We start from the raw sequence: 14403 nt of genomic DNA, 5'->3' as shown, positions 1-14403 counted from the left end.
TTACTAGAATATTGGTATAGAACAGAGGTGGCCAAACTGTGGCTCTCAAGGTCCTCTACTTGCCAGAGAAGGAGAACTAAAGATTGAGGTCATCAGGAAGGCTGGCTTGTAGAATGTCTGTTTTGTTTCATTCTTTACTAAAAAAAGTTAGCGATGACTAATTGCTCAACACAATATTAACAACAAGGGGGAAATGAAGCAAGCCAAAATAGAAAAAGAACAGACTAAAGCAGGGGTTCCCAAACTTTTTGACACGGGGACCAGTAAATCCATTCACGAACTTTTGGAGGACCGGTAATGTTCATTTGCATATTAATTAATCAAATGATGAATATTCAAATAAGTTGTTTCTGGTCCTCCCAAAACCCCCAGTGCCAGCTTTAGCAAAGCTTTTGATATGGTCACCCACAATATTCTCGCCAGCAAGTTAAGGAATATGGGTTGAATAAATGGACTGTAAGACAGACAGAAAGCTGGTTAGACCAGGGTTTCCCAAACTTTTTACTTTAGTTGGAACCTTTTTTTTTTTCCCAATACTGCTTTTTGCAGCCCAAAAATATAAACAAATAAAAAACAAACTGACAAAATACCAGACATATAACATGTCTGGTATTTTCTCATTAGGTAAGTTGTATTACTAGATGTATCCGTTTGTAGTTTCAAACTGCCTGGCTGGTAAATGTGCTCAGGCTGCATGAGTGTGTCTACCAGCCAGACAGTTCGCAACTACTCGAGGTGTGTGTGTGGGGCGGGGGACGGGGACGGACAATAGAATCCCCGGGCCAGACTAACTCATGCTTTGTGCTTTGCGGGCGGGAAGGGGGGGGAACAGGGGCAGTGCCCTAAGATCTACATATGGTCGGGTCAGTCCCACTCCCCGCAGGCCGATTGATTCCTCCCCCCTGATCCCCCTTCGCTGCGCCTCTGGCCAGCCCCACTTCCCCCAACCCCCTCCCGGGCAGCCAGGTCCCCCCCGCTTCTCCTCCCAATCTCCCTTGGCCAGCCTTGCTGCCCACATCCAGCCCTCCTTCTGGTGGCCACTTCTTCTCGCCCCACTCCCCCCTCTTCCCCGGCCAGCTCCCTGCCCCCAACCTCGCACCCCCAGGCAGCCCTGCTTCCACCGGCCCCCCAATCTCCCCAGCCTGCCCCGATTCCCCTGTCCAGTGCTGCTTCCAGTGGCCAGCTCTCCCCTCCTCCTCACCCCAGAATCCCCTGGCATCTGCACCTTCCCTTAGCCCTGCACCCTCCTGGTGCCTCCCCCTTCCCTTACTGCCCCTGCCCCCTTTGCCTTCTCTTTCCCTGATATCTATCCCCTCAGCACTCTCTGCCTCATCACATCCTGCCCCTCTGTGCCCTCACACATGACTTGCTCCATCCCCACCTCTCTCATGCCCACCCCTTCTTTCAAACCTTCTCTCAGCACCTCCTCCTCCAGCCCCCAATGCCCTTCCCCTCTCCTCTCCCAGCATCACCCTGTCCCTCCTCCCACTGACACCTCACCTCCTGCCCTTTCCCTCATTGTCTGCACCTGGCCCCCTGGCATTTGTGTGTCTCTCCTGCACCCTGTCCCTTGGTGCCTTCCCCTCCCAAGCCCCTTCTCCTTCCACTCCTCCTCCTCCGCGCAAGCCCGCCACCTCCGCCCAAGCCCATTCCCTACCTTCTGCCTTCCACGTTGCGGGGCCGGAGGCCGCCGGAGCCAGCGTGATCCCGGGCAGTGATGTCACGTCACACCCGGGTGTCCTCCCCACCTACGTGCAACACCACACATGGGCAGCAGCAGGCGGTGAGGAGGAGCCGTGCACGGCAGGGACGCTCTGGGGGCAGGGTGGGAGGACGGGCGCAGGGGATCCGCGCCCGCAACAGGCAGAGCTGGTGGAGCAGGGCCCCCGGCTCTGTAACTCGCCAGCACTTCCGGGTTCAGAGGCGCGGGGCCCGAACCGGCCTAAGGCCGACCCTGCTGGCAGCCAGCAGGCATGCTGAGGCCCCATATTCTTTTATAGTTTGGGAAACACTGGACTAAAGAATATTTAGATAAGTTAGATGTATTCAAGTTGTCAGGGCTTAATGAAATTCATCCTAAAGAACTAGCTGATGCAATCTCACAACCTCTAGTGCAGTGGTCCCCAATGCGGTGCCTGCGGGTGCCATGGTGCCCGCCGGCGCACTTATGTGCGCCTGCTAAGTGCCAGCTCTAGGCACCAGCAAACCAAGCACGTGCTTGGGGCGGTACATTGCTATGGAGGGAAGCTGGTGCTGGGGCTTAAAAGTAGGTCCCAGTGGGGAGCTGGGACCCTTCGCAAATGGGGTCTGCGACCGGAGCAGTCTATGTTCACGGATAACGTGGACAGGAGCTGCACATGAACACAGGCTGCTCCCGCAGCATCCCCCGTCAGTGGAGGGGTTCCAGCTCCCCACTGGGACCACCCATGAACAGGGGCTGGTGGAATGGGCATGAGTCGGGACTGAGCAACCCTGACTCAGTTCTGGCTCGTGCTGGGTCCAGGACCTACCCCTGTTGCATCTCTGCATTTTAAACATAGTTGTTCTGACTACATTTACAATGCAGAGCCACAGCAGGGGTACATTCCATACTAGGGATGTAAGTGACTAGTCAACTACCCAATAAGCATTTGTTTCTTAGGTAGTCAAGTAGGAACTCCTCTAATCACTCTCCCTCCCTCCCTTGCTGCCTCTATTAGAGAGAGACGGTAAGGAGGGCAGGAGCTGGTGTTGAGTGGAGCCAGCTTAAAAGCTGGTTCCTCCCAGCACTGTCTTCACAGGGGGCAGGGAAGGCAGAGGCAGGGCTGGCCTTACCACGAGGCGAACTGAGGCGGCCGCCTCAGGTGCCAGACTGTGGGGGGGGGGGAATGCCACTAGGACGCAGAGTGTAGAAGATTGTGTCTGCTGCTGGTGCATATGTATTCTCTCTGCTCCAGATCCACAGAGATGGTGGAGTGCTGTGCTGGAGGACGGAGGGCACAAGAGACATAACAGGCAGGCAGGAGAAATGGTGGCATGAGGGCGTCATTTGAGCTCCCTGCCTCAGGTGCCAAAATGTTGTGGGCTGGCCTTGGGCAGAGGGGAAACAGTGCAAGCGGGGATTGAAACAGTCCCGCTCATGCCGGTCCCAACTGCTGCTCCTCTCCCTTTGAAATGTACAAGAGTCCCAGGCGACGCTTGTACATTTCAAAGGGAGAGGAGCAGCAGTTGGGACCGGCATGAGCGGGACTGTTACATTCCCCGCTGGTGCAGGTTCTAAGGATGTTAAGGACTAGACAACTATCTGATAAGCAAATTCTTATTGGATAGTTAGTCGACTAATTGATTTCCCCCCCTCTTGCTGCCTCTGTCAGATAGAAGCAGCAAAGGAGTGGGGGGAGAGAGGGTATTTTAAAGTGGCAGCACAGCTAACCCCGGGTTTTGGGGAAATGCATGCGGAACCCGCGATCAGCTGGGGAGTCCCCAGCTGATCCTGGGTTCCACTGAAATGCAGTGCAGAGCTCATGATCGGCTGGGAGTCCCTAACTGACCCAAGACTCCCCATCTGATCCTGGGCTTCCTGCTGTGCTGCTTCTTTGAAATGCACAAGAGGCCCTGTGGGGGTGCAGCCTGGAGTCAGTGGGACTTCCTGCTGGCCCCGAGCTTCACGTGGAGTTCCGCATTCCTCCTTTGAAATTTACAAGTGCCTATTGACTAGTCGATGGAAATTCCATTAACTACTTGACTAGTAAAATAACTGATAGTTAATATCCCTAGTAGGTTCCTTCTGCCTCCCCTTCTGGTGCAGGTTTCTGCTGCCTCTCTCCGTTAGAAATTTATAAGAGCTGATAGTGGCTCTTGTACATTTCAAATGGAGAGAGGCAGCAGGAAGCCACTGGGCTCTCCCTTTGAAATCTACAGGAGCTGCGGGCAGATCTTGTACATTCCAAAGAGAGGTGCAGGGAGATAGCGAGTGCCCCCTTATCAAGTAATTGAGTAGTCAATGGAAATTACATCGGCTATTCAATTAGCAGAATTAATTGAAATTTAACATCTCTATCCTTCACCGGCGTGAGCCGGGACTGAGCAAGCCTGGCTCATGCCGGGACTGCTACAGCTCTTTATTTCAAATGTAGTAAAAACTAGGGCAGTTCTTACTACATGTAAACTGCAGAGCCACAGCAAGAATAGCTTCTGGACCCGGCATGAGCCAGGTCTGAGTGCCTTTCCTTATCAACTAATTGTGTAATTGATACAAATTATATCAACTTAATATGTAACTGATTGAATGGCCATACTCAGAGAGTAATTATCAATGGTTCACTGTCAAACTGGGAGGAGGTATCTAGTGAGGACTGCAGGAGTGTGTCTTAGATATACTATTCAGTATTTTCTGAAATGACTTGGATAATGGAGTGGAGAACACACGTGTGGATAGCACTAAACTGGGATGGGCTGTAAGCACTTTGGAGGACAAGATTAGCATTCAAAAGGACCTTGACAAATTGGAGAATCAGTGAGTTAAGATGACATTCAATAGAAAAATGCAAAATACTTCACTTAGGAAGGAAAAATTGAGTCGACAACTCTGACATGGGAAAAATGAGTTTAGGTTGTGGTACTGCTGAAAAGAGCCAAGTTGTTATAGGGAATCATAAATTGAATGTGTGTCAGTGTGGTGCAGTTGGGGAAAAAAAAGCTTGTTATTCTGGGATGTATTAGCTGTATTGTCATATGTATGTCATGGAAGGTAATTGTTCCACTCTGCTCGGGACTGGTGAGGCCTCAGCTGGTGTATTGTGTCCAATTTTGGTGTCACTTTAGGAAAAATATGGATATGCTGGTGGGATTCCAGATGAAAGCAATAAAAATAATGTTAGAAAAACTGACTTAGGTTGAAAAAACAGGGCATGTTTAGTTTGAGAAAAGGAGAATGGGGGTGACCTGGTAAGTCTTCAGTTATGCTAAGTAAAAGTCGTTATAAAGAAGATGGCAATCAGTTGTTCTGCATGCCCACAGAGGATAGGGTAAGAGTTAATGGGCAGCCCAGGGAGATTTAGATTAGATATTCTATTGAGAAGGTGGATACTTATGGTATAAGTTGTACAGGAAGCAAATTAAGAACAGCTTTTTAAAAGGCTTTCTGTTTAGAAGGCTAAACTTTTACCTTGCAAAGCTTGTGGGTTTTTTTACAGTATATTGGTGTATACGAATTTTTTTTTTTAATTTTAGTCGTGCTGGACGCACTAAACAAGCAGCAAGTAAAGAAAATGAATCTAGTGAAGAGATGGATTTATTTCAGAGTAGTTCTCCTGTCAGTGATGACATTCCTCAAGAAGAAATAATGGAGGAAGAGGAAGTTTCCACAATCAGCGTAAGATACATGTTTGATATGTGTTCTTGAGAGCTATATGGTACCTCCCTGTATGCCTAATGTTGATGAGCAAAAATTTACATTCTTCTTCGAATGATTGCTCATGTCCATTGCATGTAGGTGTGTATGCATTCTGTGCATGCGTCATTGGAAGTTTTTCCTTTAGCAGTATCTGTTGGGCTAGCGGGGGAGCCCCCTGGAGTGACCCCGCTATACCGGCTGATATATACCCCTGCTGGCCCTCTGCCCCCTCAGTTCCTGCTTACCGCTCATGACGGTCATTGGAATGTGCTCTTGCTCTGCAAGCATCTCTTAGCAGTTTTTCCGTAGTGTTTTAGTTCAGGTTTTCACAGTTCATTGTTCTTATCTAGTTCTTAAGTATTTGTGTGCCAATGGGGCATGCCTGGGCCTCAAGGCTTCAAGCCCTGTGAGACGTGCCAGAAGCATATGCCCTGTGGAGACCCCTCACTCATGCTGTCTTAAGTACCTTGGTGAGACCCATTTGTCTGAGGTCTGTAAGATCTGCTAGGCTTTCAAGTCACACAGAGTGGGAGAGAGAATCCCATTTGAAGATCATTCTCATAGAGGTGGCTTTGTGCCAATACCAGCGTCCGACCCTGCTCCGGTGATCCAGAGTGCACCAGGCTCAATGCGGGAGACATCCTGCCACTCGCATGCACCTCTCTGGTGTCGCGCAGGCCTTGACACTGGTCTCAGTCCCCGATGCCATAGAAGAAGAGACCTATCAGGGGCAGGTCTCCCTCGAAGCATGTACCCTCCGTGCGCTCTCAGTTGGGGCACATGGCACCCTCGAGTGCTGCACCCAGACCTCTGGTGGGGGTCTTCCCAGAGCCCTCTATTCCTGAGACCTTTAAGACAGCAAGAGACCTGAGCTGTCCTCTTCCCCAACCTCGGCACAAGGACAGTCGGCCCCAGCACACACTGCCCCAGGCCCATAAGTGAGGGGACATCACCGCACCGCTCTGATGCCTATAGCTGCCACTCCAGTCCCTGGTGCAGCACTGCCTCCAGTCTTAGCACCAGTGGCAACCTCCACCCCGGCCCATGAGCTGGCACCAGAATCAGCACCAGTACAGGGCTTTCAGGTGGTACTGAGTGCAGCACTCGAGGGTCCTTTCCCACCGGGTGCACCGGCACTGAGGCAAGCCAGAGTCTGTCCTGTCATGCCACAGGGAGATCGCTGGCCGTGACTGCCATCACACCACTCTGGTCGAAATCAGAGTACTCGATTGACTCGGAGGCAGAGTCGGTGTGATCATCCAGGAGCGCCAAGTCCAGGTTCTGTCACTGGACACAGCACCATAGCGCACCTGTGCAGCGGCAGCAATGGCCCCAGCCTGCCCCGGTGCCAGCATTACACAATCCTGGTCCCCACAAATGCAGGTCCCAGCTTAGTGGCCTTTTTTTAACCCCTTGGGCCTACAACCAGTATGGGTCCCTCCAAATTGGAGTAAGTTGTCTCTGGGCCTAGGGCCCCTGCCTCTGCAACTCTGCTTGCTCGATCCCCTACATCGGGGCAATCTCTTCCTCTGGGCCAGGTCTCCCCAAGACCCTCTGAGAGGGGTGCCCCTGCCACTCAGCCCACTACTATGGCTTCATCTGTGGCCTCTGAGGCACTCTCACAGGCCTGCAATCGTGAGGGAGCGGGTACAAAAGGGTTCTCATACTCCTCTCCGGATGAGGCTCTCAGTGCATCTCTCCCATCCATGCCTTCCATGGACTTGAGGTCTCACCAGGTTCTCCTTCGTCACCTAGCCCAGAGTTTAGGGGTCCAGGCGGAGAGGGTGTCAGAGGACTCAGACCCTATGGTCAACATCCTGTAGCCCAACACCCCTACCAGAGTGGCCTTACCCATTAACAAGACCATGACCAAGATCACGACACTCTCACAAACTCCAGCCTCTATCCCGCCTACGGATAAAAAGATCGAGAGGAGATACTTTGTGGCACAGGAGGGGAATGAGCTCCTCTTCTTCCATCCGCCTTCAGGGTCTTTGGTTGCCCAGGCAGTGAGCGAGAGGTTGGGCCAGCTGGGCACTACTCCAAAGAGTAGGGATGCCAAGAAAATGGATCTCCTGAGCCAGGATGAGGGTCAGGGCCGGCCCAGCAAGCCCTCAGGGCTCCGCCAAAGGTTTTGGGGGTAATCCCAAAGATAGCTTACCAGCCTCAATCTCCCCCTTTTCAGGTACTGCTTATTCCTTTTCTGCCAGGACTGGGAATCCATTATCTCAAATCGTTGGGTCCTAGAAATGGTAGGAAGGGAGTACACCATCTCCTTCCCTCCCTACTTTCCCTTCCTACCTACCTGCCCCATCCCTCTTCAGGGATCCTTCTCATGAGCATCTCCTCCATGAGGAGGTTCTTCAACTCCTTGCTCTAGGGGCCACTGAAGCGGTTCCCCAAGAGTTCTTGGGCAGGGGCTTCTATTCCTGGCACTTCCTGGTTCCCAAAGTCAAGGATAGATTCCGACCCATCCTGGACCTCAGGGACCTCAACGCCTTCATCGCCAAGGCCAAGTTCAAGATGGTAACCCTGGCATCCATCATCCCTTCCCTAAGTCTCAGAGATTGGTATGCTGCCTTCAATATAAAAGATGCTTGCTTCTATATTTCTATTGCATCACATCACTGGTGGTTCCTCTGTTTTATGGTGAGCGAGCATCACTACCAGTTTATGGCCCTCCCCTTCGGCCTTTCTATGGCCCTCCAGGTTTTCACGAAGTGCATGGGAGTTGTTGCCGCCACCCTGAGGAAGCGGGGGGGTCCAGGTGTTCCCCTACCTGCACTGGCTTCTTTGATGCCATTCCTCAGAGCAAGTGCAGGCTCACATTGACCTAGTGCGAGACCTCTTTCGGGAGCTGCGGCTGCTCCTGAATGTATGTCGACCCTGGTTCCCACCCAGGTGATGGTTTGTGGGCACCAACCTGGACGCTACATCAGCCAGGGCTTGCCTCCCTCAGGTCTCGTTTCCTGGCAGTCAAGGCAGCCATTCAAGCCATGTGGGAGGTCCCAATGGCCAGGGTGTGTATGCGCCTTCTGGGTCCGATGGCCACATGTACCTACGTCATCCTACATGCCAGGCGCCACATGCACCCACTGCATTTGTAGCTGGTGCGGACACACAACCTGTCCTTCCACCCGTGGGTCAGAGTGGTAACAGTTCTTCCTGATGTCTTTTGCTCCCTGGACCGGTGGATTCAGGAGGAGGTGGTCTGTGCTGGAGTCCTGTTCTCCAGACCTCTGCCAACCCTCCAGCTGGTGACAGATGCATCAGACACTGGTTGGGGGGCCCACCTTGGGGACATGTGGATGCAAGGTATGTAGTCCCGGGACGACACTTCCTCCTCGGCCTCCTTCCCCCCACGCCCTCCCGCACATCAATGTCAGGGAGCTGTGGGCAGTCTGCCTCACCTGTGTGGCTTTCCTCCCTCGACTCGGGGAGGACGATCCTCATCCTTTCCAACAATACATCGGCAGTCTCCTATATCAACAGGCTGGGTGGGTCCCACTCCCTTCCCTGTATCGGAAAGCTCTTCAGTTATAAGAACTGTGCATCGGGGCAAATATTCATCCAGTTGCCTCCTATCTCCAGAGATCCCAGTACACTCTGGCAAACTGGTTGAGCAGGTCCTTCTCCTGCCACGAGTGGTCTATCGGGAGATGTGGTACTCCAAATTTTCCACAGATTATTATTTCCCCTTTTGGACCTGTTTGCCACCTGTCAGAACTGGAAGTGCCCAAACCCCATGCATCAGGTAAAGAACAGGTGTTACATGCTTTAGATGTTAGGAGAACTTTAGCCTTTTATTTAAGAAGAACAAAGCTCCTTGGTAAGTCCCCACAGCTGTTGGTTGTGATACAGAACAGTTGAAGGAGCAGCCAGTCTCTGTGCAAAGGATCTCTTCCTGGATTACCGCATGTAGCAGGGAGTGCTATGAGCTGGCCGGGTGCCAGCCCTTCCCCTCACAGCCCACTCCTCTAGGGCACAGGCCTGTTCTATGGCGTTTGTAACCTCGATCCTTATCGTGGACATCTGTAGGGGTGCCACGTAGTCTTTGGTCCACACTTTCACCAATCATTATGCATTGGGTCATCAGTCTAGGGAGGATGCAGCCTTGGGTAGGGCTGTCCTTCAATCAGTAGAAAGTTAGAACTCTGACCCCGCCTCCTAGGGTTTCTGCCTTGGAGTCACCTACATGGAATGGACATGAGCAATCACTTGAAGAAGAAAAAACTGTTATTTACCTTCCTAACTGTTGTTCTTCGAGATGTATTGCTCATGTCCATTCCAAATCCTGCCTGCCTCCAGTTCTTCGGAGTAATCCAGTAAGAAGGAATTGAGGGGATGGAGGGCCAGGAGAGGTATATATTAGCCGGTATAGTGGTGTCACTCCAAAGGACTCCCCTGCTGCCCAACAGATACTGCTACAGGAAAAACTTCCAATGATGTGTGCACGCAGCATGTGCACACCCAACATGGAATGGACATGAACAACACATCTCAAAGAACAACAGTAACGCAGGTAAGTAACAGTTTTTTCTAATAGTCATCCCTGCACTAACCCTCAGCTCACGAGCCACATGCAGCTCTTCACCACGCACAGTGTGGCTCATGAAGCATGCCCTCCCCCCGCAAGCTCGCAGAGCTGCTCCCGGTTCCCTGTGCTCACTGGGTGCTCCCTGTGCTGAGCCATCCGGTGCAGCAAAGTAAAATGGTGCTGGCAAGCTGGCTGCCAGGAGCCTGATGTGGCCAAAAAGCCAAAACAGAGTTTTAATTTAAAGGGGCAGCATCCTTTTTTTCGACAACTTTTTCCCCTCTGCTCTTTGTGCTATGTCCACCACTATTTTGGCTCTTTGCCCGTAACCAGTTGGCCACTCCTGTAATAGTGGCCCTCAAGATGAACTTAAGTAGAGCTGGTTACAATTTTCCATAAGTATTTTTTAGTGAAAAACATGGTTTCTGCTAAATTAAAATTTTGTATGGAAAAATTGCTGATTCTTGATGGACGCTTTCAATTTTCCATAGGGAAAAACAAAACAAATTTTGTTTCAAGACAGTATTAATCTTAACATGTGCCTGAGCTGCTGTGATGCCTCATCGGAGTTATAATTAATGACCTGAGCAACAACTGCAGTGAACAATTGCAATGGCTCAGGCATATGCCAAATAATGCCCTAAAATTAAACATTTTGACATTTCTGATACACTAAGATGAGTAGTTCCTTCAAACTTCAAAAGATTAACTTTTCGGAAACATCAGTTGCTATCCTTTCCTGCTTACCTCTAGATTTTTTTTTTTTAATTCAGGATTGATAGACTAACATTTTAATCTAACCACAGGATTTAATCCCTCATGTAACTGCAAATCACAGTGTGAACTGGGGAGCTGCAAACAATGCCTCCATACTATGGAACAGATATAAATAGTGTTTTTCAACAGTTACAAAAGTGAAAGCCAAAATGCACAATCTTGCCACAAAAAACTATTTTCCTCTTTGCTTCCTACTTTACAGAAATTAATTTACCTTCAAATTGTTTACATGTGTTTGTGTGTGGTAAAATACAGTATTAGTAAGAATACCAAGTACTTATAATGTGCTTCATTTTGAAAATACTTGGACTAATAATTTACTGTTTGTGCCAATTGCAAGTATTGCACACCTACAGTTTTTGGTGACTGGTATCTCTCAAAAGAGGGTTGGGTTTTTTTTTGTATTTAGTACTACTACGAGACAAGCCTAGAGAACTCCTATAAATATATTATTTTATAGCTTATGAAGAACTGTGTAAATTCACTGTCCGTATCAGCATTTTCCCATAAATACATTAACATTATTTTTTTCAAAATAATGTATTTGCAGCTTTTCTTTAAAATGATTTTTAATATCTAATTTAAAAATGCATCTATTGGTTATCTCTTTAAATAACAGGTACGTCGCAGAACTTCCAAAAGAGAGAGGCGATGAGGAAGCATGGAATTATCCATGTTCCAAGGTGAAAGCTTTGAAGAATGATCATAATTTGAAGTTTGAGGCTCAGTGAAGCTGTTGATGCACAAAATGGGGTTTCTGAAGAAAGACAAAAACTTACTTTACATTTACTACCCCTACGTTTGCAGTCCCTACGTCACAAGCTTTAGCCACACACATGTTGATATCATTAACTGTGGATTTTTGTGAAGTGTAATGTGCGCTGCCTTTGTAGACATGAACTAAAGAAGAAAGTTGTAAATAGCCCTTTTTTAATGTTTCTGACTTTTGAAGTGCTTGTATAGCTTTTATCAGTGGCTTTAAACTGACAGTGCCCAACTGTTTGTTAGATCTGTTGAATTAAAAAAAGAAAAAAAATTGTTAGACTGGATCTCAAGCAATATCTGTCAGTGTTCGTATTTGTTACTCTCCTTGGCATTTAACTGTGGAAAAAATCAGTTGAATAAATAGTGCCATTTTCTTTTGCCACTATTTGTTGGGGGCGGGGGGAGAGAGAAAAGGAATTATCCTTGTTTCCTTTGTGTATCTAATCTAGAGTTAACTTTTAAGCACCCATTTGTCGTCAGAGTGCTGTATTACTTTCTTTTACCAGTGAACAATATCCAGTAGTATAATACAACAGATGCAAATTGTGAAATAAGTTGTCTGATTCATTTTACACTCAGTATTGATGCCAGGCTTTTCTGGACTTCTAATGGCATTGAAAATTCAGAAAGGATTTAAAATATTTTAATTTTAAAAATGTGTTATTAAATAATGTACTGAATACCCTATCCATTTTATCTTGCCCATCAGTTTTTATTAATCTACTGTATCAATAAAATTCTGTAACTGAATAAGTTTTTAATAGTCTAGTATGTTAATGTGTATAGATATTTCCTCTTGAATATTATGTTCACACAGAGCAAATTATTGCTACATTATAATATGAAATCTGATATGTAAACATTAGTAAAAATACTGTTCTTATTACAATGTAAAGTTAATCAGAAAGGAAAAAATTTTATTGATGCAGTGTGTCTTTATAAAGCTGTTCTTGAGAGCCAAGTGTTTTGTATTTTATAGTGAGTTGCATGTTTATGAAAAATGTGCTGAAAATCAGATGTAATTTTTTTTTTTGAAACTTGTATCTAGCAGTAGTTTATGGTAGGTTGCCTTATGAAAGAATCTTCTATCAAGATTTTATTGTACTTATTTTTTGTGAGCCAATTTTTTTGTATGAATTGCTAAATTGTCATTGAATAACCTGCTGTAGGTTTTACAGTCAGGTATTCATGAATTGAATGAAGCTCGCTTTTATTTAGTGCTACCGTAGAGTTGTTGAATTTTTGCTTGTCAGGTGTAATCTACAAAGAACAGAGGAAAAAATATGGGGGCAGTATCCTGTTTGCAGTTTTACAAACAGTCTTTGAACCAAAATGTATAGGTTTGTTGTTTTTAAGCTTAGCCAAGCACATTTTTTTTATAATTTCAGGTACACTTCTCCCTCTAGTTCCTTACATTTGACATATGAAAGAGATCAGTTTCTAACTTATTAAATCTTTATCTCTGAATAATGGAGCAATTTCATATAGCCCATCAAAGCAATATGTTCTAAAGTTATATTTGCAAGATAGCACATAGGGTATAGGGATGAGAGAGAGAATGATAATGTTGAAACATAGTTTTGCCAGGTTCCAGACTACATCATAAGAAACTTGAATGTTTTATTTGTACTTTTTTCAGTTTAAAATTTCTGTTCATTGAAAACTTTTTTTAAAAGTAGATTCTATCACTGCTTGAGTTTTTTCCAGTATTCAGCTATTCTAAAGTTATACCTATGAGTACGGGAGAGCTCCTGCCCATAAGAGCAGTTGGTTTAAGTGACCGACTTGAGATTTTCATTAGCACAGCTTACCTGAATGGCATATTTACACTTCAGCAGTGCAAATGCAAGCTTTTTATCTATAAAATAAAAAATTTAAAGTTAACATTATATTTTCTTCTTTGACAGAATTGCACTGAAAACACTTATGGAAGATATGTCTCAGTCCATTTTATACAAAATATGAAAAACTGGTATTCAAACTGCTGTGGACAGTTGTTTATATGTCCATAAGCACAATTAGATAAAATTTCATTTCATATAGGTGTGCAACGGATCATAAAATATTATTGTAAATGTAAAGTCTAGTTTTGCAATTTAAATGTTTATTTTTTGTGTTAACATGTAATTCGTTATTTCTTGGGAAAACAGGTGCAGCAGATATGACATTCTGATATTCAAACCTTTTCTGGGTTCATCCTCATCTCCTAATAAGTAAAATGAGTATTTTATGTACTAATATTGAAATCTGCATACAGTAGCTTCAGTAGATTATAATAATTATGTATAAAAATATAAATTGCTAACATTTAGTTAGCATGCTCTTCTGCAATGATAATGTTCAGTTTATAAAAATGTATTGTATTTACATTAAAACATCAAAATGAACTTACTGTAACAAGTTCCAGTATGAAGTTCTTCCAAAATTACAGATCTGGCTGTTAGTGGCCAGTTTATTGTAACTTGTTTTTTGACAGTTCTTCCTTGTTTCTACCACCACCTTTTGAGAATGTAAATATATAAATGGCTCTTCTTAATTCTACTCATAAATTGGGAAATATATGAATGTTTGACAGGTGTATTTGTATTCCTAGACTATCCATGACAGGTGCTTCTCTAACCTGATCTTAAACCAGGAGTAGGGAACCTCAGGTCCAGGGGATGGATGCGGCCCTTGGCTTGTCTGGATCTGACCCTCAGGGCTCTCCTCCCTCCCCCCCCCAAGTGTTGGGGAGCCCTCACTGGTGCTCTAGCCCCTTCACTGTCCCCCTCATGACTGGAGCTCACAAGATCTACTAGCCTGGGCCCCCCATGGCTCTGATGTACCAGAGGAATATGGGGAATGTCTTTCACTTTCTCAGTCAGAGGCCATGTCAGTGATGTGTTCTGTGTGTTTTATTTTTGTTTTGATTTTTTGTTTGTTTGTTTGTTTCTGTAGTGTGTGGTCCCTGGCC

At 46.6% G+C, this 14403-nt stretch overlaps 1 protein-coding gene across 4 annotated transcripts in view; it reads left to right on the top strand.

Moving 5' to 3' along the window:
* PDS5B (PDS5 cohesin associated factor B) overlaps positions 1-13837 on the top strand; it is a 254198-nt gene extending 240361 nt beyond the window's left edge. For all 4 annotated transcript variants that reach the window (XM_075919194.1, XM_006134210.4, XM_006134209.4 and 1 more), the window contains exons 34-35: positions 5212-5353; positions 11305-13837. In XM_075919194.1, the coding sequence (XP_075775309.1) occupies positions 5212-5353; positions 11305-11340 (178 nt within the window). In that variant the 3' untranslated portion in view covers positions 11341-13837. The remainder of the gene's footprint in view (positions 1-5211; positions 5354-11304) is intronic.
* Positions 13838-14403: the final 566 nt, after the last annotated feature.

This window comes from Pelodiscus sinensis, chromosome 1 (assembly GCF_049634645.1).
Source record: "Pelodiscus sinensis isolate JC-2024 chromosome 1, ASM4963464v1, whole genome shotgun sequence".
NCBI lineage: Eukaryota > Metazoa > Chordata > Testudines > Trionychidae > Pelodiscus > Pelodiscus sinensis.
Note: the sequence above shows the minus strand (reverse complement) of the source record. Positions and strands in the feature narration are given on the sequence as shown.